The sequence below is a fragment of the Fulmarus glacialis genome, unplaced genomic scaffold (genome assembly GCF_000690835.1).
Source record: "Fulmarus glacialis isolate BGI_N327 unplaced genomic scaffold, ASM69083v1 scaffold8035, whole genome shotgun sequence".
Classification (NCBI taxonomy): Eukaryota; Metazoa; Chordata; class Aves; order Procellariiformes; family Procellariidae; genus Fulmarus; species Fulmarus glacialis.
In genome coordinates this window covers 5909-32246 of record NW_009213579.1, presented here as the reverse complement: position 1 = coordinate 32246, position 26338 = coordinate 5909, and the positions used below count along the sequence as shown (strand labels likewise).

At 36.1% G+C, this 26338-nt stretch overlaps 1 protein-coding gene across 1 annotated transcript in view; it reads right to left on the bottom strand.

Annotated features, from left to right (window-relative positions):
- The window catches only part of LOC104077112 (PH-interacting protein-like), a gene marked incomplete at both ends in the record, with an annotated part of 28187 nt that extends 4872 nt beyond the window's left edge, over positions 1–23315 (bottom strand). The window contains 15 exons of the mRNA XM_009578228.1: positions 492–641; positions 946–996; positions 1401–1473; positions 3455–3580; positions 5618–5738; positions 7711–7866; positions 9388–9449; positions 9664–9775; positions 13344–13426; positions 13627–13751; positions 14160–14267; positions 17843–17962; positions 21261–21492; positions 22237–22313; positions 23175–23315. Of these exons, the coding sequence (XP_009576523.1) occupies positions 492–641; positions 946–996; positions 1401–1473; positions 3455–3580; positions 5618–5738; positions 7711–7866; positions 9388–9449; positions 9664–9775; positions 13344–13426; positions 13627–13751; positions 14160–14267; positions 17843–17962; positions 21261–21492; positions 22237–22313; positions 23175–23315 (1737 nt within the window). The remainder of the gene's footprint in view (positions 1–491; positions 642–945; positions 997–1400; positions 1474–3454; positions 3581–5617; positions 5739–7710; positions 7867–9387; positions 9450–9663; positions 9776–13343; positions 13427–13626; positions 13752–14159; positions 14268–17842; positions 17963–21260; positions 21493–22236; positions 22314–23174) is intronic.
- Positions 23316–26338: the final 3023 nt, after the last annotated feature.

Here is a 26338-nt window from a genome sequence, read left to right as displayed (position 1 = left end):
TTACTACAGTTAATGGTTCACTACAGTTCTTCAGTGGGTACTTTTTCTGCATCAGGCCCAGAAGACTGTGATATGAAAATTACTTTTAGCTTTTATACTTCTGAAATGAAAACAAAAAATGATCCATGACATTTGTCACATACAACAACCAAACATATGCACCTTCATATATGACCATTTTTCACTCAGAAAGGAAAGAGGCATCTTAATTGCAAAAGCTGTAATTTACTTAACATAGGCATCCCTGAATATAAAACATTTTGCAACTGAAGTGTTTAAGAGAGTAGAGAAGTACAATTTCTTTTGGTATTACTTTAAAAAAGACAATAAACATTATTATCAGGTGACAACCAAGCACTGAAAAAAATTCTGTCAATAGAGCTGCCTGAAGTTTCAATTAAAAGAGTTGGAAAAATGGTCACAGCTGGAAAAAAAAAAATCACCACCTAACAACTGGATTATAACAAGCCTTCCTGCTCTAAAATACTCACTGGATATTCAAGGAGATCCACTGGTTGTCGAAACGGTTCAGAGTCTTCGCACTGAAAAATGAGATTCAGCAGCTCCTGGCATTGCTTCTTCCATGATTGAATGTCATATGACTGAGCTCTATTACGTAGCCGCCGCTTTGGCTGATGATCCTGAAATGACAATATTGTCTGGTATATATTAAACAAACTAGCTGTTTTCACAAAATCTATTGGAAAAGGTACCCTGCGGGATATACATTCTAATTAATGAATTCATAACACACAGCAGCACAGACAGAAATGCTTTTACGTTGAACAGCTCAGTAGACCAACACATCACTTTAAGTTCAAAACTTTCCAAAAGCTGACATTACACGATAATAAAAACATTTTCAGTTTTACATTCCTTTGTTTACAAATGCATTTCGAATTATTTATAGCACTACAAATCATTAAAAAAAAAAAAAAAATTTACCTTTCTTTTTCTAGTGGAAGTTCCTGGCACATTTGTATCTTTCTCTTCTTCCTTTGAGCAAGATAATGAGTCACATAAAAAGGTTAAAAAAATATAAGCATATATGAGTAGATAAGTTCTTTTATACTTCACTTGTAATTTGAGTTTTTACAGTTCTATCCCTGTCCCTCTAGGAAGCATTTCATGTGACCATCAGTTTTGAGAACCTCTCAGAAGTCTAAGAAGCATCTAAACTCTCCAGTAAACTGTTAAAGCTCTCTCTGCACTAAAGGAGGAGAGGACGCTGGATTTTTACCCAGTTTCCCAGCTGACAAAAAGAAACATTAAATTGACAGAAAGGTACACCCCACTCCCTTACAGCAACTGAAACCAGTACCTTCATGTCCAGTAGGACAGAGACAGTGATCCCATTTCTCCAGTCTAACAATGCCAACGTCTAAGACACAACCACTTACCTCATCAGAGTCAGACAACACTTTCTTCTTCATTGCGTTGTATAATGGAATTATGTCATAGCAAGTCTGGTCTCTGTGTAAAAAGAAATACACACTAACATTTATTTTCCATCTTCACCTATGGAATCAACTGTATTTTGTCTAGGATAAGGAAGCCATTCCCAAATAAAAGGATAAAGTGTTTAGTGCTATATGAATGCTAAGAGGACTGCAGTAATAAGAAAAGCTAAGCTTCTGCTCAATAAGCTGTAAAATATCTGCAGTTTGTAAAATATAGACCACTTAAACAGAGTCAATGTCTTAAAATTAAAAATTGTAATCCTTTACCATGAATTTATTAGCATTAGAAAAAAATCTAATATTGTACCACATAAAGGGCTTTGGGGCCCATCTAGCTTTGTAAGAAACGCTACAGTGGATTTAGCGTACAAAAGTGCAATTTAATACATTAGCACCCACAATGTAAGACATTTGAAATGTAATGTTTATTTGTGTAAGGACTAACATTGTTATTGTAAAAACCTGCATAATTAAATCAGCAAAACAAATTTTCAATTTTCAATTCTTGTGTAACATAGCAAACTCCTACACAAAAGAAAGCCCAAAGGTGTTTTACCATGTAGCAACACAAACCACCAGAAAAAAAAGGAGTAACACTCAGCAACTCTACGCTGGAATCGTAATCCATTATACAACCTGCTACGTTCATCACTAAAACAGCTGGAGGAAAAGGTGAAAGGGGAAACAAACAAACAAACAAACAAACAGAATCAAGCAACACCCTCTCCCCCAGCCATCTTCTGCTTTTTAGAAGACTTAGGTAACTTGGAGACTAAGCCTTAAGATTCTCAGAGGCATCTAGATATTTCACTCTCGTTAGAACCATGGGGTTTGCCTTCTATGGTCTAGGCCTTCTACCCTACAGTTAGAACCCTAAAAAAAAAAAGTTTGGGCTTTATATGCATTGCTAGTTCACTTAAATGAGTTTATTAATAGACACAAGCTATAGGCCATTATTAAATAAGAATATCCATGTGTTGCACTAATTTAGGTAAGCCAATTAAAAACACACACTTTGAAAAACCTTGAGCTGCTTAATTAATCAGAAAAAACACATAGGACAAAGATGTTAAAGAACAAAATTAGTAATAGAGAAGCCCTTTAGATACGTATCTGTTCCTAAAGGTGTATTTCACTAAAACTTTTAACACCTGAAGCAGTTAAGTATCTTTCACTCTCCAGCCAATATCAGAAATCACAGGCACTGAAGATATCAAAGATTTATGTATGGAGTTGAAGTCCTAGATTTCCAAACACATAATGCAATTCTCATGTTTTTAAGAACACTCGAAATAAAAAAGAACAAGATTCAATTTAACACCGAGAAACTAAATCACTAGAAATGTCATTATTTTTGTTAAACTAATGAAGTATCTTGCTGTTTCTACAAGGTGGGAACAGCAGCATTCACTGTTTACAAGCAAATCAAGGCAGTGGACAGACTCGGTAAGCTCTTCTTACAAACTTTAGGTCTGCAGATGTGTCAACTGACTCTGAGAAATCCGAAACATTTCTCATTGCATTTTTCTATGGATAATAATAAAAAAGAACATCTGAAAGACAACTACTATTTCTGTCAACTACAAAGCCTCCAATTTTTATTTTGCATATCAAACACCATTTTCAATCCCATTATAAATTGTAAAGACTTTAGAATTAAATGCCCACAATTATGTTAACATAGGCAATATTCAAACTAAAAATTAGAACTCCTAACTTACCTATAAATATATCTATCACTCCATGAAGATACACAGAGCCATTTTTATCATTTAGCAGAAAGTCTCTTGAAATAAAATGCCATGCCAATCAATGTATTGTAAAACTTCATCTTGTTTTGCAAACTTACGTATTCTTTGTCAAGAAAAGCTTTATTCTTTTCTGCCCCAACAGCAGACAACAGGCTTATTCAAGCTGCAGAACTATCTCACTTTAAAAAAGGCTAAATACCTTGGTAGAGACAGGAATAACAACAGACCTACTAAGGAACTCACTTTATGAAGTGTAGCAGAAGATCTGTGACAAATTTGGCAGATTTGACAATAGGACTTCCGGGTTCATTAAATGTGCGAGTATTATGTTCTATGTACCGGACTTCCCACATTAATGAAGAAAGGCGCCTGTATATGAAAGGAGAGAAGGGGGGGAGGGGGGGCGGAGAAAGACAGGCTTCATTTCTAGCAATGTGTATGAAACAGGAAAAAAAGCCTTACATCCTTCTTCCAATGTACTATCCCATTCATTATTTTTTTACATTAATTCAGAAAACATGCATATTTCAATATGTTGCCCTATGTGACCAGCAGAAGGCAGCTTCCTCAGGCTTCCTGCTCTCATGTTATGTCCTGCAGTAATTTATGCCAAAAGCTTTAAGAATATACAGCTGACACTCCTCGGGAAAACTCAGCTGTGACGCTTCAGCTTTTATTATTCTTTTAGGATATACATAACCCACCCTGTATCACCCTCTTAAGTCACAGCTGAGGATTAGCAAAATAGTAATAAAAAAAATATTAAAAGTATACATTTTTTCGACAGATAAGACAACGATCAGAATTCCTCACATAGCTCTGATTTAATGACCTAACTATAGGATTGCCACAACATTATGAAAAATAACGCACAAAAGCAAAACTAACTGAAAAAATTAAACCCAAATCTAAAAAAGATGAAAAAAAACCCCCAAAACCCAAAAAACATACTGTTTCAGATAAAAACTCTGACAGCATAGAAGTTACAAATATATACAATCTTCTATTTTCATACTAGCAAAACATGATGAAAAGAAATGCTGCACAAGTGTTTTGTAGAGTGAAGCAGGGGATCATTTAACATGTTTAGTGTAGCATAAGCATTTAGATGCAATTTAATCATGTCTATGGGTCCAGCATTTAGTTCTATACAATGCCAGTAGTGACTAGGAAAGATCTTACTTTTTCTGTTTTCTTTTGCATTTTTTAAAAACATACAGGCATGCTAAGACTCATGGTTCGGAAGAGAAAAAGTATGTTCTAAGGTAAGCCTCATGAAAAGCTACCAAAATCAAAAGTGATCTGAACAATCCCTCCTGCAGAAGGTAAAGAAAAAAATTTCACCAGAAAGCACAACACAAGGTGGTTGCTCATTACCTGACCAGACCTTGGCAATACTACAAACTAATAAAACCGGATTTACTGAAGAAGGTATGCTGATTACCAAAAACAACTGCTTACTCTTTTGACAAGAGAAACAAAATCCAGAAAAAAGTCCTCGCCACCTCTGATTGCAAAGTAGTACATTATAGAAGTGAAAGCTGGATTACCTTATATCGCACAATAAGCATGGAACAATAAATGTGCATTATTGCATTATAATGTATAAAAAACCAGGGTTTTTTTGAAAATGAAAAAGTGATTTTAATTTAGAATTCAATACTCAGTACGCATAAAGTACTACAAATTAACTTTGAAATTTGGCCCAAAACAAAACACTGTCCATGTTTATTCAAAAGAAGTATTAGAGAGACACTGATTTGCAAACCAGAAATATCCCAAGAACCAAAGGAAATAGAAATAATTTAAAGGAGCATACTCCTACACAGATATTTACTGCAAAAAATACAGCAATTGCAATCATTGCAAAAACGTCAGAACAATGTCAAAAAGTTCAAACTTATTTTTTTTGCTGTCCAACAATCTAGAGTTTCAAGGCCAATAATTTAAGAAGCTATTTTCTGTGTAGCTTCTTAAATGATAATGCAAGATTTTTTTTTTTTTTTAAAAAGTGCATTAGGACAAAAACACTTGACATATTTCTAAGGTTTCTCTTATTAAAAAACAGATTTTTAAAACAAATTATAAACTGGAAACTTAATCCTTTTGACTAGAAGTCATTTTACTGACCTAGCCTCTGGGTCCTGCAATTTGAATCTCACATGGAACAAGTCATTTGCATAAGCAGGAATATGAATGCCATGTAATTCTAAAATACATTTTGGAGAAGAGATGTTCGATCCTTTTTAAAGTTCTATAAAATGGAAACCTAGATCAAGGATAGAAGATGGGGGAAACAGAAAGTGCACACCTGTACCCATCTCCTAGTTGGGTATTACAAAACAAAGAGCTACCAAAAATATGATTGGCAGTATTTCACAGCAGGAACTGAGACTTGGATCTAACCTGTAAAACCTGCTTTCCAGTCTTTGTTTAATGGTACTGAGGTCTGTGGGATATGCCACAACAGTGCAATACATTGGGTAAGCTTGAAGATCCACAGGTGCCACAAATGCAGAAGCAATATCTGGGGGGCGGGGGGAGGGGGGGAGGGAAAAAAAAAATCAAAATTATACAAAGTTATATACCACAAAAGTCCCTTAGCAGTTTCAAGATTCACCCCCCGCAACATATGCCATTTCTTCATGTTTGAAATGCATAGCAATTTCCCCAAAATAACAGTAACTACTCTAGATATTCTGAACAATTTGTGATATTCTACATATAAAAGTGCTTGCTGAGGTGTATGCTGTAAGTACAATCACTGCAGTGACTACTCATTCTGTTATGCATGAAGCACCACACTCCTCAGAGACATGGCAAGCACATGCAAAATATACACATTTGAAAAGTAGATTTAAAGGTATAAATTATACATATATGAAGACATGTAACTCAGTATTGTTATTTACAACACAGACTCATTTAATTTCCTTTTTTATTGCCACTCTCTCATCTTCAAACAAAGCAATGCGTTAAATTCTTACCATAAAAGTTACAGTGCTATTTCAATCTCACTAAGATACGGGGAAAATCCACACTCAAAATAAAATAGAAACACAATCTCCTGTCCCTACCTAACAGCAGAGAAGCCTTCTAAAACCAATCCACCATAATGCTAGAAGACTGCTGAGCAATTTAGGTCTGTGCACCTACACAAACTTCTCCCTCCTGTGCTTAGAAGCACCGTGAGTGCTTAGACACATCATTTGAACATTTTATACCTCAAGGGAAAATACCGTAATACAAAAATATAAAAAACCCTTTAAAGTCTCTCTCAAAAGTCTTTAAAAACAGAAAATATGTTGTTCCTAAACAGACTGCTCTTCTTCTAAAAGCTGTTTACTTACTCTTATGAATGTTCTAGCAACTGCTACTTTGTACCGATATGCACCACATACGCTATAGCTAAATCCCAAACTGAACAGTATGCCACGCAACGTAACGCAAAATGTAAAACCATTACTCTTAGATGACACAGTGGAAACAACTAAAATTTCATTTCCTCACAAGTTTTTTTAATATAATTCTGATTACTACACTGTACAGATTATTTCCCTTCTTTTCTGCAAAGGGAAGCTTCTTACTCAGTATGTCACCAAAGAAGCCATAATGTGAGACATTTAGGTATTAGAAGTATTTCAAGAGTTAAGAGTTTTCTGGCTTTTTCGAAACGTATGTGTCTCACCTTGCCTCAAGTACTTCAAAAATTATTTTAAAAAAATTATCTGTGACAACTTACATATTTAATTTATGACCACTGTTACTCCAAAACCTAAGACTGCTGCTGACTTGACACAGTTTGCTCATCACAAAACATACAAAAGACTTAGGATTCAGCTTGTATTTCACTGATGGATCTCCCATCTCAGACACCCATCTTTGATCATGTAAATGTTGCAGTGATGCGTTAAAAATTTTAACGATGACCTTTTCAGAAGCTGCCTGTAAATTGCTCTACAACCAAATAGCAAGCGGCTTTTCATAAATTAATCAATTACTTTTTCCTCAACATTTTGCACAACTAAGGCAATGCGGGGAAGAAAACGGGAATTAGAAAAGGCTAATACAGGGGAAATCTACACATAGGTATCCATTCTCTAAGTAAGTATATAAGGTTTTTTTTTCCCTATCTGCTTGTAATATAGTTAATATTCTGTTCATCATGAAGTTTGCAATTTTAACCCCAAGAAGAGATTCTAGTAGCTAAAGTAAAAAATCAAGTACTTGTTTTTACCATGTAAAACCCAAATCCCTAGCATATGTCAAATTATCTACCAAAAAGCAATAGTTACCTTTGAAAACAGGACAAAATTTGGGTTTTATATGTACTCACTATATGAAAAATTTAAAAATGTGCAATGAGAAAGTTTTCTTCCAGTTAATCAAGAGGTAAAAGGTGTATTTTATCACATTCATTTTGGTAATTTCAGAAGTATACATAAGCATAGTCTGAAAAATATAACACAAAAATGTTTCCCGTATTACTCAGGATTTACCTAGAGTCATGAGTTGGTTTATTCCTGCAATAATTCTGTCGCACTCCTCATCTCGGGTCCTGGAACCCCACTCTCCATCCAGAGGTTTGTAGAGCAGTGTTCTACGTTCATCATCTGTTAGAGGAACACTAGTTCCCAGTTCTTCTGGAAATACAGCTAGAATGTAACATGAAAACTAAATAAAACATAAATCTTTGTATCTTGTGTAATACATATACCTGTAATTCGAAGATATATAACATCTTTTTACTAACCAAAACAAATGCATAGTTCTTGATTCGCTCAAAGACATTTTGGATGCATCCAGTATCCTTTCTGTATATTGTTGTATGTTAAATTTAAATCCTTACAATGCAGTTTGGTGTACAAGTCCTCCATGAAAGAAGATTTATCCTCTTCCAAATAGCTAATTGTAGAATTTATTTTAGAACCAACTAAGACACTCACTTATCACAGTTGAAGTTTGAAGTTTGTTTTAGGTTTTTTTTGTTTTGTTTAGGTTTTGGTTTTTTTTACACCCAAAATTCTTGGTAATAAATTATTTTGGTAATGAATGGTCGATGATTTTCAGATGGAGTTTAAAATAATGACTTTGATGTAGATGCTAAAACATGCTCCAGGTAGTGGTTCCACCTTGTCAGAGTTTTGTGAGGTCAAATGCTAAAACCAGAGCTCCTGAGCAAGCAAATTAAAAGTGCCATCACCCTAGTATTCTTGAGGACCTACCAATTTTGACAATTCATAATGTAACAGCAGATTTTCAGAGTATGATGCAAAGTGCTCCTCTCGAACAATTTTTTTTTAAAGCAAGGTGAAACAAAAGTCAGTATTTGTGGATACAGCAAAAAAATCAGGTTCAGGTTTGGTTATCTGCCTATTTTAATTAATTATTTTAGTCATGTTACCACTCTAACTTCTGTTACTTATGACAAAAAGGTACCCATTAAAAGAAGGGTTGAACCAAAATGAAAAAGAATTAAGAACTTAAAAGAATTAAGAGTTATTGTTATAAGTTACTTATATGGTTACTTATGAGTGACAATATTATCAAACGTTTCCTAGAAAACAGAAGGAAAAAATGCTGATTCTACTTCATTCTTTAACCAGACTTTTATGAAATCTTCAAAAAAAACCTAAGTGAGGAAAGAAGAAATACTACATTCTTGTCTGTGAACAGTGCCTATGCTATGCTGTCCACTCTGCAGCATGTCTATCTGCTACACGTGCTGGGCCACACAGGGAGCAAATCCTGTTATTATCAAACTATCTCACAGGCACATGTTGCGTCTTCAATGCACTGAACGTCTGCAGGCTTGCTGACAGGTCTCAGAGCAGCCAGTTTCCTCAAAGCTGACATAGGGCACAGGTTTATCTTCAATCCTGCCTAACTGTACAAAAAGTTAACTTTAACTGTACATCATCTGTTACAAGTTTTTGTAACATTTCTATTTCCAACACAGACACTTAGTTTGTCTAAGTATGGCTGTATTTTTTTTCGCAGTTCATTTATCTTGATCTGCTTTTAGTTTAATAATTGATTTCATGATGTTCTTCAAATGCAACTGGCCTTCCCCCCACTCCCCAAGAGAAACAGGATTATTTAGGTAAAGCCATACAACATTTTTTTTCTTCTTCAAATACATTCTTAAAGCAAATTATATTATTAATGTACCATACCATTACTTGGTATCAGCTCCATGTCCCAAGGGCTCATCTTCTCAGTATCACCATTGTCCCAGCTTAAAAATAACCACATTGAAATTATCTACTAATATTGCTTCAAAGATGTAATTATTTTATGTTTGTAACATAACTTACTTATATACCACAGAGTATAATAATAAATTGGTATAGTGAGATGCAGGACTGAATTTAATGAAAGCAAGTTGCTCAGTCAGTACTTCAAATGAAATTAAACAATTAAAATAAAAGCTTGAAGATAAATTTGCTAACCAGACATTGTAGCACTGAAATAAGCTATCAGGATAATCAGGCTGAAGAGGTTCCTGGCTTTCAATTGTTCCAAACCACCAAGCATCATCTATCACTGACCTGAAACGATCACCTAGGTAAGAACACAAAATAATTTCATCAATACAAGGCACATTACTCCTCCCAAGAAAAGCAGTTTTTAGATACCTTTGGCTTGATCTTGAATACAGAAATCCTTTTGGACACTTGTAGCATCAACAGGCAAACATGAGTCATACTCAGTTTTTAAAAAAACATTATTAAATTCTTTCTGAAGGCTGCTTTTAAATTAAAATGAAAGTTAATATGGCATTAAAAAAGCAATTAATGATTTGCAAATCTATCTACATACTCTTTATATATGAATTTATTTCTTAATTTCATATAAAAGACAAGACATTTCAATGCTATAACTTTAAGACTCAAATCTACTTGCATTAAACACTACATGCTATCTGAGCACTGTGACACTTTTGTATGGGGAGTATTTTACATGCTGCTGAGCTCCCCCTCCTTAGTTTCTGAAGTGCTTTTTCAGCTACCCAAATGCAACTCAGAGGTTCATTCCATTTACTATGCAGGCAATCTGGCTGATAAAAGAATAAAACTTACTAAAGCCTCCTCAAAAGGTTAACAAAGTAATTTACTATGACTTGAAATGGTTTCACTACTGCAAAGTATTCACCTAGCTGAGAAAAAAGGTCAGAAGTGTTATTAAAAAAAATTACATGTGAGAATATTTGTATTGCACGCCATCACAAAGGCTATCATTTTCTGTAACATATGCCACAGAATTTAGAAACAATTTTTAGTGTTCAGTTAGCTCAATACAAATGTAATTCAAGTCTGAGATTCCAAGAACTGCACATTTTTGTTTTCATGGGATTTGAATATACACACACTTTCTCAACTGCTGCAATGTTTGTTCTATTTCAATACATCCACACTCTGCCCAAATGCTTGCTGCAGTTGTCTGAATTAATAGGAAGTAAATATATTCTCAAAAATGTTCTGCTTTCTTTACTGCACTTTTTTTTTTTTTTAAATTGAATGGATTGCAAGTAATTCTAGGACAATTACGAAGCTTCCATTAATAGCATTAATTGTGCTGAATGTAATAGAACCAGAAATATCTGAAATGCAAGATCAAAAATGTAAGTAAGGGCTGACACTTTATTTTAAAGGAATAAATTATTCTGAAGAGCTCTTGAAGTACAGTTTCCCAATATGGCATTCCCTAGTGATCAGTTTTACAAAGAAACGTGTGTAGGTACAACTGTGTGTGCCTTCATGGGGCTGAACATTAAGCAGATCAAAACCACTTGAAGAAGTGTATACTGGCAGCCGCTTCCAATTTTTCAAGAGCCATAGCATTCCTATGGACAGAATGCTAAAGGAGGAAACAACGTGACTGAAAAAGCCCACAGAACTATCTCTTGAATCACTATTTTTCCAATGTCCTCTGTGTTACCTCATCTATGCGGACAGCAGACCAAAAATTCTTATTAGAAGTAGTACTTAGCATAATTTTCCAGAATTGTGTATCACCAGATAATGTTAGCTTGATGAAAATACAAAATGTATGTTCAACTTAAAGTGGCTGCTATGTAAGAGATAGGTATGCACACCTGTCTAAGACATACAGCTAAAGCTGCAGGAATCCTACTGGAATAGCTTTTAGGCCAAGTATTAATCTTGTAGTTAAACTATAATAAGACACAGATATGCAATAAATAGAATCTGAGTAGAAATAAGAACCTGTCACTTCTCAAACTTTTTAAGTTTGTTCTTTCTGAAAGGATTCATACATTAAAATACATTTAATATTAAAAAATATAAGTATCATAGATGAACAAATATTCTTCCCTAAAACAAACAAAACCCAAACAACAACAAAAACACACCACAAAAAAACCCCGCAAAAAACCTCACCAAAACACCAAGGATTGTTATTGCTTAAAAGATCAATGTTTTAATGACTTAAAGTGGAGTCAGAAAATTTAATATCCAGTGACTCTCCAAATAGTAACTATAAAAATATTGATTTGTAGGCTAAGTCCCAGAAATCATAGAGGAATAAGAAAAGATAGTAACAGTAGTTCCTGAGAAGAGAAACCAGCAACTACATGACATGAAAAAAATATCAGTTTGTTGATGAAGAGCTATGGTGAAAGTTCAGAAGACTTGAGCATGTCAGATAAATCTTGGTGATTTCAGATTCACGTGGTTAAATACTCAGGAACAGTTTCGTGCACAGTTCTAAGGCTTTTCTCCTTATCCTGGTAGAAAGTATGAATTACCCTCAAGGACCATTTTTATATTGTGTTCCACACTGCAACAAAACAGTGCACAATTGGTTCCAAGTACATAAGCATACACTAGTAAAATATCCAAAGTGTCAATGTAGAGAGCAGGGTAGTACTCTGGAAGGCTCCTGAAAGAGCTGTAACAGTTTTAAAAGCAGTGTCTTTGCTATCTCTACTTTAGCATACGATCTTGAAGGAGACTATTTTACCACTATTTTTACCATCCAAAAGAGGAACTGACAATGATCTCTAACACACATTTGTCAGAGTTACAAGCTGGTATTAGACACCACTGGCCTGAAACACGTTATTTACACTGAAGGCTTGATAAAAGGTTCTGGCACTGTCAATACTTTTTGTGTAGCTCTGATTCTGCAAGTTTCCAGAAATACAGCTGCCAGCCCAGGAAGGAGATGCTACCTGTGCTCATAGTCTTAACAGCAGCAAGGGTAATATATCAAAGTCCCTCCTCTACTCCTGGATTTCTATCATGATGGCTGACAGATGACTTCTGGCTAGGCTGTTCACATACAAGCTATGGCAGTCATTCTTCTACTGCTGCCATGATCTTGTGGGAAAACATTTTGTCATAATGCAGCTTTCTCTCCCCCTACTTAAATTTCATTGTTGAAAGGTGACCTTTGTTATCATATGGGAAGGTGACTAGGAAAGAAATGTGACTGGAGGACATGCCTGTCATGGACATTGTCCAGTATTTGACACTTCAAAATAACTAAGCACGGGCAAAGTAAAACAAATCAAAACCATCCCCACATCACATGGCAGTGAATTATAATTATATACGCTTCAAAGAAGCTAAACCATATGGGTTTTAGAACAGAATTCAAACAAGTAAAAAGAGATAGGAAGGGCATTCTCTTTGTACAACGTAGAGATCATAAATTTCAAATTTCCAGCAGAAATTCCAGACATTGAAGAAAAAAAAAAAACCAAAAACTAGTAGCAATGCAGTTGTAAGAGGGCCTTCAATCCAAAAAAAAAAAAAAAAAAAGAGAGACAAGCAATATATAGGCTACCATATAGTTATCAGTTACCAATAAGCACCGTATTTCTAAAAGTGTTCTTAATTCCTCTCTGTAAAGACAAAACTGAGATTTTCTTTGCACTTTCTTTTACAGATCACCTTCAGTATTTTGGTTGCTTGCAGTAGCTTCAGTCAAGGAGAAAGTAGGACTTCACATCCAAATATGGACCCAGCTTATTTTCAGATTTCAGCACAGTATTAGGATTTATTTACTATAACCTACTTTTTAATAAGTCATCATGAAAATAGGTAGACACTTAGAAAAACAAACAAACAAAAAACCACACTAAAAAACTCCCCCCACAACTCACCTATATTCCATCGCCTATGTTTTGCATCATCAAACTGCTGCCTCAAAACTAGGAAATCTATGACATCTGGCATATCATGGTACCTAATTGCAACAGAACACACAACTATTAAGCAATAAAACAGCAAAAGCACAAAGTAAAACACTTACATAAAAATTTAACACTTTGAATTCAACACTTCAAAAGCAAAAGCTCAAGTCACGACATGTTATCTCTTAACTTTCACAGACCCCTCCTCCCTGCAAGAAAGCCCCCAATTTGAATATAATATTGCTTTCCTTACTTCATAGTGAATGATCCTCCAGTTAGTTTACCCGTATCAGGGTCAAGAAAAGCTAGTTTAAGACAGCAGAGAGTAGGCAATCCCACTTCATACTTAATCCCAACTATTTTCATCAGCTCTTGCTCCTGGAATAAACAAAACGTTATGTACCACCACTGAAGTTAAGACGACTGTACTAACTTTCTGAAACATGAAAATAGGGGTATACTGAAAGGACCAGATTTCTGCCAGAACATGTCAAAATCAAGTATCTGAAATTTAGTCTTTCAAAACAAGCTATTATTTCACAATGTAACTTGTTTGAGAAATATTTTGCTATGAAGTGTAACCACCTCATCTGCTCAAGCAGATGCAAAAAGAAGTAGTTTAATGTCTAATTTCATTTGACTATTTATTAAGTTAACTTCTTCCCCTTATCTTAAAATATTAAGAGTACAATATTGGAAACATCTGTATCAAGAATCTTCTTTCACAGTCAGTTTCCAAACTTTTTAAAATATTAAGATACCAAGCAAAAATGCAAAAAGTCATACCCGTAATTCCATTTTATGCCATGGTTGTTTTTTGGGATTAATACTATAGATTTTGTTCTTCTTAGCCATTACAACATATGCTTCATGACCTTGTCGGAAATAGTAGACCTAAAAGTGAAATGTGACAGTTATCTAACAAAGACTTTGAGGGGTTGAAATGCTAGCATATTGCTGCCATACAATGCATGTACTTTCTATTCTATCATCAACTTTTTTCCTCTCTGTTTTCCTGCAAAAGTCACAGGTTCTCAAAAAATTAAGTGGTGGACAATTAAAGCAGGTATCGTATAAACATTTACAGAGAAAGTAGGAAAGATTTAAAATTATTTTTGCTCACTTTTTCCCTGTGAACAAAATATCCTAAATTACACGTGCGAGACCAAAACGAAATCAGTAACAAAAACATTGCACTGTAGAACAATTCAATGACAGTACCATGAATTCCACTAATCCACCTAGTTATTCATCACTGTAGGACAGCCCTAAGATGACAATCAAGTATCACTACATTCACTACCTGGCTAATCATATCTTTTTTGAACAAGAAATATATTCTAGAAGGAAAATTCAGCTCTTCGTTATTGTTCTGGTAAGATTTTGGTGTTTGCTTCCGCATCACCAAACAAAGAGCCTAACAAAGACATGAACAAACTGAAAACAGACATTTCAAGTGCTTATTAAAAATTTTCAAATCCTTCCATATTGCCATGGTTCAGACATCCAGAGTATATTAGTTTTACTTTGATCCTGTTGTATACGATACCATGTGGATGAATGTTTTTGTTATAAACCATCACTGTAATGAAGTAGTAAGCTGAAAACCTTAAACATATATTCAAGGAATATATCTGAAATGCAACACAGAGGTTTCTCAAACTAATTAGAACAAAGATCTGATAAACAGCTGTATTCCAGGTATGATGCATTCCAAATAAAAAAAATCTTCTAAAAGTGCCCCAAGCCATAAACATGGGATTCCATCAAGTAGGATGACGGAACAATAGCTTAAATGTAAAGGCCTAACACAAGAAAAAAAGCAGAATGAAAAGTAAGTTTTTAAATACATTTATACAAATAAACACACTAATATTTGTATTTCCACATGCCTTCCAAAACTGCTGTATCATAAAACATTATAAAAAAGCGTCTGCCAAGTTTCTACATTAACAGTTACTGAACTTTCTTAATGTCACATGGCAAATTTTTTTTTCTTAAATCGAGAAGGGCTCTTCAGCTTCACTCCACACCACAATTTTTTTAAACTCTTGTTTTTCAGAGGATTCGACATGCACATAAAATGCACAGTAGTTACAGAAGGCATGAAAGCCGTGAGAATCTCCTATGCACTGTCAGAATCTAACTGGCAGGAAAAGGAACATAGGCTACTGAGAGATCTAAAATAATGCCAATTTAAATTACAGTTTCAAAATTGTGACAATTGTTTCCCATACCTTCCAGTGAAATCAACTTAGTGGCACAGGCTATGAACAATTCCTCCTACACTTACTGCTTCTGCTAAACCTCTACATAAATTCTGTTTACAGAAGTGAAACATTTTTATTTTGTAAATGGCTCTAAGCATTGCATCTTCTGTCAGAAGAACAAATTAGGTATCTGTGGAAAAAAGAATTTGTGCCTTTTCCAGGAAATTGTACTTTTAATCTTGATAAATTTCTGCTTCTGCATATTTGCTGTAGTATCAGACACAAGCATTCATTAATGTGTTAACGGCAGAATACTACAAAGAATAGGCATTGTATTTTGATAATCAGACAGGGAAATTGCAGTCCCATTTCTCTGGTGTGTTTCCACTGTTCCTCAAGACCCACAACAAAGGTCTGTAAATGGCAGTATTCAGCGAAAAGGGATGGTACATGCTATTCTTACGCACCGAGTATAACTAAATATAGCTCGACTGTTTTTTCTTACTTGTTTGTACAGCTATAAGAGAATGAATTTGAAGTATCTCTCTTCCCAAATCTTATAAAACATACCAACTGTCCACCATAATGTTTGAAGGCCACACGAGACCTCTTCTCATCATATTTCTCTAATTAAACCTATCTTTTATTTCTGTGAGTCTCAAAGTAACTTTCTAGATGAATAGCTAGCTTCTTTTCACATCTTAAGCAAATCTGGGGAGGGCAAGTATCAGAGATGGAATTTTAGACAGAGCAGCTTGATTACAAAAGTACTCTCTATTGGTGCAACTACTCCTACTTTCTAGGCACAGGACAGGAAATTTCCTGTTCACCAATATAAAGCATTTTTCAGCAAAAGAATGCAGCCTACTTAGATATTCCTAGTACACACTGCACAAGCTATTCAGCAGGTGCCAAACCAAACACACCAGTTTATCTTACTAAACTGATACGATGTTCAAGTCTCCTGGGTAATATGGTACAGATAAATCCTTGGCTGCTTCACTGTATCCAGATGGTATCAGGCACCAAATATATTTATTTGGACTTGATCTTTTGAACGGCACAGTCTCCAAAACATGCTTGCTGGAGGGTATAAATACATAAGCATTTTCTCCAGTTGCAACTCTCAACTTGAAGTGCTCCTTCCCTCACTCACTAGCAATGCCGATGTAATTTTTGCATAGCTGTGCTGTGAACTGTATCAGTGAAGTGATCCAGTAAAAACAAAACTGCTTGCACATGCAACCTCTGCTCCTGATTCAGTTTCTAAGATGGTACCTACAAACAAACAGCTCCAGCTCAAGACCAAAGTTAATCAACTTTGCCACCATGTCAAGTATTTCTCCAACTGAATTCTGACCGTGTGAGCTATACAAGAACTCTGTTTAGTACCTCAGAAACACGCCGCTCCCTGAAGAGCCAACAGACTACACATTACAGCGTAAGTCAGCTATTTCCTCTTATTTTAACCTGAGGGGATTTTAGGAAACACGCACAGGATCTGGTTTTCAAGATTGCCTTCTATCTGATACTACTTATTCATACAATTCATTGTAATGTTCACATGCTATATATTTCAAAGTAGAAAACTGGTGGGTGTCCTTTTGCCACTGTATTTTGAGACATCTGGGCCATGTTTACGAAGTGTTTACAGTCTAGTTTGTATAAAATACATACATACAAAACTTCTCTTGTGGTTTTCTGTTGTAAGAGACCAGCAGAAGTTTTCTGATATCAGAAACACAAGTGAAAAGGACAATATAAGAGATTTTCTTCAGAATAAATGAATTTAAAAAAAAAACAACACAAGAAAACCACCCTCTCCCCAAAGGTTTAATTCCTGGTTTTTACATCAAGTCACAAACTGAAGTTTTCCAAACAACTTAAATTCATATTTCATTTCTCTTCAGCATACAAGATGCTCTACAACTAAGGACTAGTTTCACTAGATAAAACATCTCACACAGCTTCTATACACGTGTCATGTAACACACTGAACATAGTACAAGAAGGAATGTTACTGCAACAGCATGGAATAAAAAGAAGTCAAAGCAACACTGTGCAGAGTATTTTTTAAGTATGGAAAAGACTAAAGGAAACGAAAGCAAATTTTAGCCAGATCAAAGAATGTTTTGAAGAAAATCCAAAATATTCTGATAATAAATGGTACTAAATCTCTGGAAAAAATGCACAGATGAAAATAATAAAGGCAAAAACAAGTTGAAAGAAGCAAGAACACACAGGGAAAAACTACAATACCTCATCCCCCATCTGTGGCACAAATGGGCATCGACGAGGAACAGTGTCTGTAATCCATGCTGAAGGAAGCCATTCTTCCAGTGTCAAGCCATTTTCTGCCAGAACTCCTACAGCCAGCCTCTGAAGAAAATGCACACAGAAGATTAATATGCATAAACTAACATTTGGGGAAGCCTTGTATTTTGGGAAGTGTTTTATTAAAATCAACTGCCATTTCTTAAGTATATTTAATGTAAAAAGGAAATTATTGCCAGTGTGAAGATAAATCTTACTTAACTGCTTACAGTAACACCAAGACCAAAAACATTAATAATCTGAAAAACTAAGTGGGTTTTTTTAGGGTTTTTTTTTAGTTTGTTGGTTTGGGGCAGGGGGTGTGGGGGGTGTGCGTGTGTGTCTTCTAACAAAGACTGAATTTATTAACACTCCAGCAACTATGTCTCACGCCCAAAAAGACAGAACAGCAACATGCCATTCTCTTTAACCAAATTCACAGAGTTGCCTTGGTCCATAAGACACTACAACTATACCCCTGCCTCCAATTAAGGAACCCTACAAAATGAGGAGGAAGAGATTAACGAACATAAACAGAGGTAAAGCATGTGGAAATGACTGGGTACCCAATTGGGTACATCCATGTTACCTACTGGTATGTTTACTATAATGTGCTGTGGAACTGCATTTTCAGATTGTACGTCCACATCATGTATTTATAAGTAACGAAGCTCACTGCAAGTTGCTGGTCCTAGGTGCATATTGCATGTCTATACCTAATAGGCCAGATAAAGCAAGTTTTTGTACAACCATCCAAGCAAGGTTGCTTTGAAATTATTAACAGAATCTTGTGCACATACAGAAAGCAACCTTAGACGGTTGTACAGAAATCCTCTCCATATAGCCACTGATGGAAGACTCTGCATCCCCAGACTGCAAATGGGATACTCCAAGTGTAACTCCATTGCACAAACTCAAATGCGGTTTTCCCAGGATGCAAACTGCTGTTGAGTGCACCACTGGAGCACCCGTGTGTATTACAGGAAAAAGCATACACACAGTTAAAAACAAACAAACAAAAAAATCAAAACAGAACCTCTCCATTGCAATAAATCGCTGACATAGAAGCATACTCTGGATTTTCAGGTTCTTGTGAAAAACTTACGCACTGTGTCAGAGCAAAATCTGTCTAGCTTATTGGTGAATTATGGGAAGGTAGTAAGAAATAGCCTTTAAATAGAAAATCTTCCCTTGTTACAACTTCATACATTAATTATCAGTTTAAGACCCTCTGGAAGCCAAGCCTGAACTCAGGTCATCCCAGTTAATCATCAGAAGAGAACTAGTCCCAGTGAATTTGTCTAATCATTTCTGAAACTCTACTAAATCCTTTAGTGATTAGTTCCACAACCTGATTACATGCTCAGGTGGTTTGGGCTTTTTGTTTGCTTTTGGGGGGTGAGGGATGAATGGGGAAAGGGCTCTTTTTTGAGCTTCATGTCTGTGTCATTGGGTGTTACATCTCACTGTAACAAAATAAGGAAGGAAATCATTGTGCATTTATTCATTTCTAAACTGTTCATAGTTTTATAAAAGATTTTTTATCATATTTCCACGAAACTCTCGCCCTTCTAAGAGTCAGCCTCTTTGTGTCTGCCCCAAAGAAAAAATATTCTGTACCCTTTGATCTTCCTGGGGGCTCCTTTCTTGCCCTTCTTCACTGCTGTATCATTTTTTAGATTGATTTTTGGTGAAGGGGGATTAGAAATGCAAGCACCATTCAAGATCTCGACAGCCCATGCATTAATAGAGAGAATGACATTCTTTCTCTACTCCTTTCTTAATTCCTAAGATTCTGTGCCTGGCTACAAAGATCATCAAAACTTCTTTCCTCAATGGAAAGCCCTAATTTTGATTCAGGTTCAGCAAACAGGAAGAACTTTCTACCAGTAAGGACTGCGGGCTCTCTGCCCAGGAAGGAGGTAGAATCTCCACAGGAAACTTCAAAGACAAACATCTGTCAGGAATGACAGGTATAATTAATCCTACCTAGGGGCAGAGGGAAGAGGGATGATTTTCTGATATTCCTTCCAGCCTTTATTTTCTTGTGATTCAAGGACATCTTTAAAAATCTGAAATATTTAAGTCTGATACTTTTGGAATCAAAGACCTCCTGCATCTCAATAACTGGGACCAAAATGGATGCAAGATTCCCAAAACACTCAGTTCAGCTTTAGATTAAAGTGGAAATGCTAGGCTGTCAGCCAGTCTTACATTTTATAATAAAAAGCTAAACTAGAGCTTTCAACCATTAAAAAAACAACCCACCATCTATTTTCCTGATCTCATACCTTCTTCTGGTTTCAGACTGCGTAAATACCAAGATACTATTAGTATTGACAATACAGCCAACGACTGTGTACAATAAGCAAAAAGTAACCTCATCAAAGAATAAAGACGACCACCTAACATCCCGCATATCTTACATGATTCACAGTAAAGATTCACATCAATCACTTACGAAGATTCACAGTAAAGCTGATACAATGCCAACCTGCATAGTAAAACGGCTGTTTTGTCAGTCTACCTTCTAAAAAGGGCCAAAATGCTGAAATAATGATCTTAAGGAATGCTGAGGACTCCTAATCTTATAAATAAACAAAATACAGTTATTTAATTACTTAGATGATAAAGTTGGTTTCCTTGGGTATCGCAAAAATAGAAGCTATGAGCTTATGATAGCAATTAGCATCAACCAGATAGATCGCTTCTGGTATCTGCGAAGAAAGAATTAAGAACCCAAGTCTTCTGATCTAACACTTAATTAAAAACAAAACAACCCCCCCCAAACCCACAACACACTGAAAATAACAAAAGTCACTGAAATTTTCCATGTACTGATCTAAACTGGAATGGCATGGTTATATGAAGAAGCAAACAAAACACAAACAGACAAAACCAAAACCCTGGATCAAGTGAAACTCCCCTTGCTGGAAGTACAGTGGCAAGCACAATGCAAATATCATGCATCATGGAATTGACAGAAAAAAATGACATGATTGTGCAGACCTAAAACAAATAGCAATTAAGCGGGAACACAGTCAGTACAGCTGAAAAAATACAGGCACATGTTATACCAATACTCAACAAATCCACAGAAAGGAAGTTTCTGGTCTGAGAAAAGATGGTGTTAAGGACATTAAAGGTGTTCCTTAAGTAAAACGCATCATATTTAGAAAGTGTATCATTATAGCAATCTATCATTTGACTTTCAAGAGTCAGTAATTATCATTTATTACTAGTAAAAGTCATGATGTGTTTTCAAATTAGACAATATTAAGTTGTATACATAACTGAATCATTAATCTAATTCTTTCTAAGACAATAGGAGTGACCATCCTGTAATATACAAAGAGCATCTAACCTTTTGTTTTCTCTCTTTGGGTTTCCTCTTCTTTGGTGATGTTGATGGTCCATCTTTCTCCTCAATCCCTTTTTTCCTTTCCTTTTTAATTTGCTTCTTTTGTTTTTCAGGTCCTTCTTCATCCTCTGAACTACTTTCTGCTTTCTTTGTTTTAATTTTAGGAATTTTCTTTGGTGGTTGCAGATTGATTCCTGCATCTGCTGTCCAGTCAGAATAATCACTAGAGTAGTCACTACACATGATATACCAAAGAAAAAAAAAATTAAAAAACAAAAGTTAAAAAACAACCCAGAGTGCATTGGATTATAGAATACAACCCAATACAAGATTATAGTTAACAGTCTAGATAATTACAATACTTCAATCGTTAAAACCAGCGCCTAAAACCCTATATTCTATCTACAATTTAAAAGGTAGTAAACCAAAAGCCTTGAGATCATTCAGTCTTCTAAGAAGGTTAACTCGTAGCATCACTAGAAGTGAATCCACTGTTCACTTGTCAATTCAAGATAACACGTTAAAGTCTGGATATTGTTCTCAGGGCTTCTGGTTTCGAATAGCATTGAACAAAAGTTAACAAAAAAAAATCTGCTAAAGAGGAATCAACGGATGGGTTGAAGCTACCTCAATCTTTGCTCTCTAAGTTCAAACGAAGGGTCAGCAGAGGCAGTCACACAGCTCAGACTGACACTTACAGGAAACTGCTACCACATGCCTGAAGCATGCGCGTGCCTGCAAATAACCCTCCTGCAAAACCAATCGGAACCAATTCTGCTTCTGGCAAATAAGGATGAAACCTTCCCTGAATTTTGGTTAGTAATATAGCTGAAAATGAAATCCTGAAAGTTTTGAGTTCTTTTCCATCTTTTCTTCTAAACATGCAAAAGTTTTAGTTATTACTAATTAACTGTTTATAGAGACGATTATTTAAAATTTATCAGCAGGACTCCTCTCTGTAAGGTATACTGTCACTTACCTAGAACTGCCATCACTGTGCCATGCTCTTTCGTCATCTTCTGATGTTCCACCACTGGCAACAACTACTTCCCCTTCCTAATGGCGGGGGAGGGTAGGCAGGGAAAAAGAAAGCATTTTCTTTGGAACTCAAAATTTAAGTTTTAATACCTGACAATATGACTAAGACTCTTCTAGGCTTTATACGTGTTATAAACTTACAGCATTATAAAAAGCTTTACGTTGTTAAAAAGGCATTTTAGTTTGCAGATACTTACTTACTTTAATGGACTTAATTAAATGCAAAGAAGTAAGAAAATATCTATGCCTGGAGAGATGCACAGAGTAGAGCAAATTTTTTTTAACATATAGCCAGTGGAGACCTGAGTGCTTCTCAGTCTCCATTTAACAAGGCTAGCTTACCTTTTTGAAAATTATTTCCAGCCCTTTTTAATGTAGTATTTCCTCATCTTTTCAATTAATATCAAACAACCCCAGTACGAACCTTATGCACTCTTATTACTCATTTCTCCACTGCAGCCACAGAAGCACATAATGGTTGAGGCTGGAAGGGATCTCTGGAGATCGTATTGCCAATCTCCCGGTTCAAGCAGGGCCACTTAGAGTCAGTGACCATACTGATAGGCCACATGGGCCATACTGATTAAGCTCACAAATATAGGGAAGATTTAACATTGCACACATCTACTTTGCAAAATGCCCTTACCAATGAGCATTTCTCCCTTTTGTCAATTACTTTCTAGTCAAAACGTGTAAACACTTACAACAGCATGTGAAAACCTAATTCAACATCAATTTTTAAAAGAGGTGAAGAGAACGCACAATGAAAAACATAACCTGAGCTTCCACTAGAAACAATGTTTTATTAGCTGAAGAAGGAGCTTAACGACTAGAAATGGAATATATAATGTAAGTTTGCCTCATGAATAAGGATCTTACATCTGAGGAACTGTGCCCATTTTCTAACTCTTCAGCAGGCCTTGCAGTTTCTTCTACTGCGTATCTTGTACGGTAGTTGTGCTGATTAGCTTGCTGTTTTCTTGAGTCACTAGTGTCTAGTAAATGATCATGAGAATGGTTCTGTGAAGACACGAAAGTCAAAATACATAATTTTTGAGTATACATTTTATTAATACATAGCATTTTCTTTAATAATAGTATTCCAGGAAGCAACTTCTGCAGTAGCAAAAAGCTGCAAGTTTCAACATGACAAAATTCAAAACAGGCCACAAGTCCAAAACTAAAAAGCTGCCGAAGAAAACACTCCACATGCATAGTTGAATGTAAGCACCAAGCAGTTCAGTATATTCTGGAAATAATTAAAATTTCTTCCCAGATATAATAGAAAATTCTTATCTTGAATTATTAAAACTCATCATTCTCTACAAGGTACGTATCAGTTAACTACTGATAGGCTGCTTAGAGCTTGTAACAGCTCGAAATTACACTAAAAATGGCCATCAGAGGAAAGGGGACTCTTGCAGAGAACTCCAGAGTGTGTTATTTTGCAACTGAGGAGTCAGATCTATTAGAAGAGAGACTCATACAGTAATACAGAGACTGTTACCAAGTAAAGGCCTTTAAATGGTAAGATGATGCATAGAAGAGTTCAAATGAATGAGTCAGTTGGAAAGAATCTGAGTTCTTATGAAGCCTAGAAGAATGAAATAAGGATGTAATTAAGAAACACTTCACACTCCATCACAAAGAGACTTTGTTCCTCCTGTAGAATATACATTATGCAAACACTTGCTCTCAACACGAAGTACATAACTGTCCTGGTTTCAGCTGGGATAGGGTTAAATTTCTTCCTAGTGCTGTGTTTTGGATTTAGTATGAGGAGAATGTTGATAACACACTGATGTTTTCAGTTGTTGCTAAGTACCCTCCTAGTCCAAGGACAGCTCCCATGCCTACTGACTGAGCTAGGTACACAAGATGGGACGGAACATAATCAGGACAGCCAGCTCAGCTGGCCAATGGAGTATTCCATACCATGTGACGTCATGCTCAGTATATGAATGGTAGGCGTGATCCAGGAAGTACCGATCGCTACCTGGTTATCGGTCAGCGCGGGTGGTGAGCAATCGCATTGTGCATCACTTATTTTGTATGTATTATCATTATTATTATTATTCTCCCTTTTCTGTTTTATTAAACTGTCTTTATCTCAACTCACGAGTTTTTCTCACTCTTACCCTTCCGAATCTCTCCCCATCCCACTGGGGAGGGGGAAGTGAGTGAGTGGCTGCGTGGTATTTGGCTTGCCTGCCAGGTTAAACCACAACAGTAACCTTGTATTAGTCCCCAGCCTCCAGCAAAAAATCAAGAGCTACGATCTCATTTCAAGAGTTTTGCACTAATTTTTTTGGCACACATATTTGAACTTCAGCCTAGCTCAGACCCAATGAAATAGTTTCTGGACACACTCCTAGATGCCACAAAAGGAGGTACCCTTCCCCAGTCCTCTCTTTCTTCCATAAATGAAACCTCATATACCTAATCTATTACGTGCTGATATGGTTGAAAAAAAGAGTCCCAGAGATGAAGAAAAAACGGAACTGGAGCAAACCACAGAAAAGTACTAATACTATCAGAGCCTTCTAGTAGTGCAGACTGCTTCTACCTATTCCTCTTAGATTTTTTTCTTTTGTAAGAAAGAGGAGATCTCTCCTGTCATGTATGATGAAAGTTCGTTCATGAGGTTAAATTTTCTCGAGGAAAAAAACCAAAACACTTTTTGGTGAAAACTGCTAAAACTTGCCTAAGCAGCAGTAGCTAAGATTTGGGTTTCCTTAGCCACAACAATTGTCTTTAAATTGCAGAACTCTGGTAGCTAGAGCTTTTCTCCTACCCTCCCTGTTAGAAGATACACGCCTTTTTCAGGCGTGACTGCAACAGTTCAGTAGCACAGGCCAGCATGCCGATCTGTACAACTGTGTTACAGTATTCACCAAAGCACATGGGACCAACACGAAACTGCTCTATCCTCTATCCAGTGAGCACTGTGTTTCTGTTGTTCTGTCCAGTGAATTCAAACTGGGGAAGCTATTACTGACAGCACATCTACTGGAGACACTTCTAATGGGATTGCTCAGCAATCAGCATTTTAACACTGCCCAAGACTTTCGAGACCTGGGGCATTGCTTCCGGATTCAAACCGGCAGCACATATTAGAGCTCCTCAAGCTGCTCTGCCCTGACACAGAACAGCTCCGAGGCAGCCCTAAGACTAGTGGCTGAGCCCATCACACAGCCTTCTGTCTTTCAGCCTTCTGTCACTGCTCACTTCTCATCAAGCTCTCAAGATTCATTGCTGAAGCAGAGAGGTCACAAAAGCCAGCGTGATAGCAACTTGCTTCTGCTACCGAATTGTAACTTTTTTTCTTTATAAAGCTCATCTGGCTCTTAGCGTCATGAAACATGGTATGAGGAAGAATAGACAACAGAAATGGAATCATATAAGCCCAGTGAAACAAATTAGTCAAGTATCCTTTACAATAATGAGGACATATTTTGCAGAAGCTACATTACAGCCCCATTGTAATGCTCACATCTCCTCTTTAGAAACAAAAGTCCTAAAAATTTACATCCCCGTTTCTATTCAGAGGTGAGATTTCTCAAATGGTTATTATAAATGTAGCTTTTCCCTACTTATATTAGAACTACGGATCCTTGCAAAACTGAAGCACTTTGCATTACTCTTTGGTTTTGGAAAGACGACTTCTTTCGACAGTTCAAAGCTTGAGGAAACCCCCTTCCCCCTTCTTCCCCCCCCCAAAATCATTCCTTCATGGAAGCAAGTAACATCACTGTATAAATCCTGGGCCATGGTGATGCCAAAGGGTAACAAACAAAGGGAAAGATGCAATACCAAAACAAGAATGGAGGAAAAAAACCAACAAAACCACAAGTAGTCATCCATAAGTAACAGAATGACAGAATGCTTGAAGTTGGAAGGGACCTCTGGATGTCACCTTGTCCAACCCCACTGCTCAAGAGGGACCAGAAAAGGGACCAGAAGGTATACATCTTCCACATCTTGCCAAAAAGTGTATTTTAACACGTCCTGGTTTCGGCTGGGATGGAGTTGATTTTCTTCCT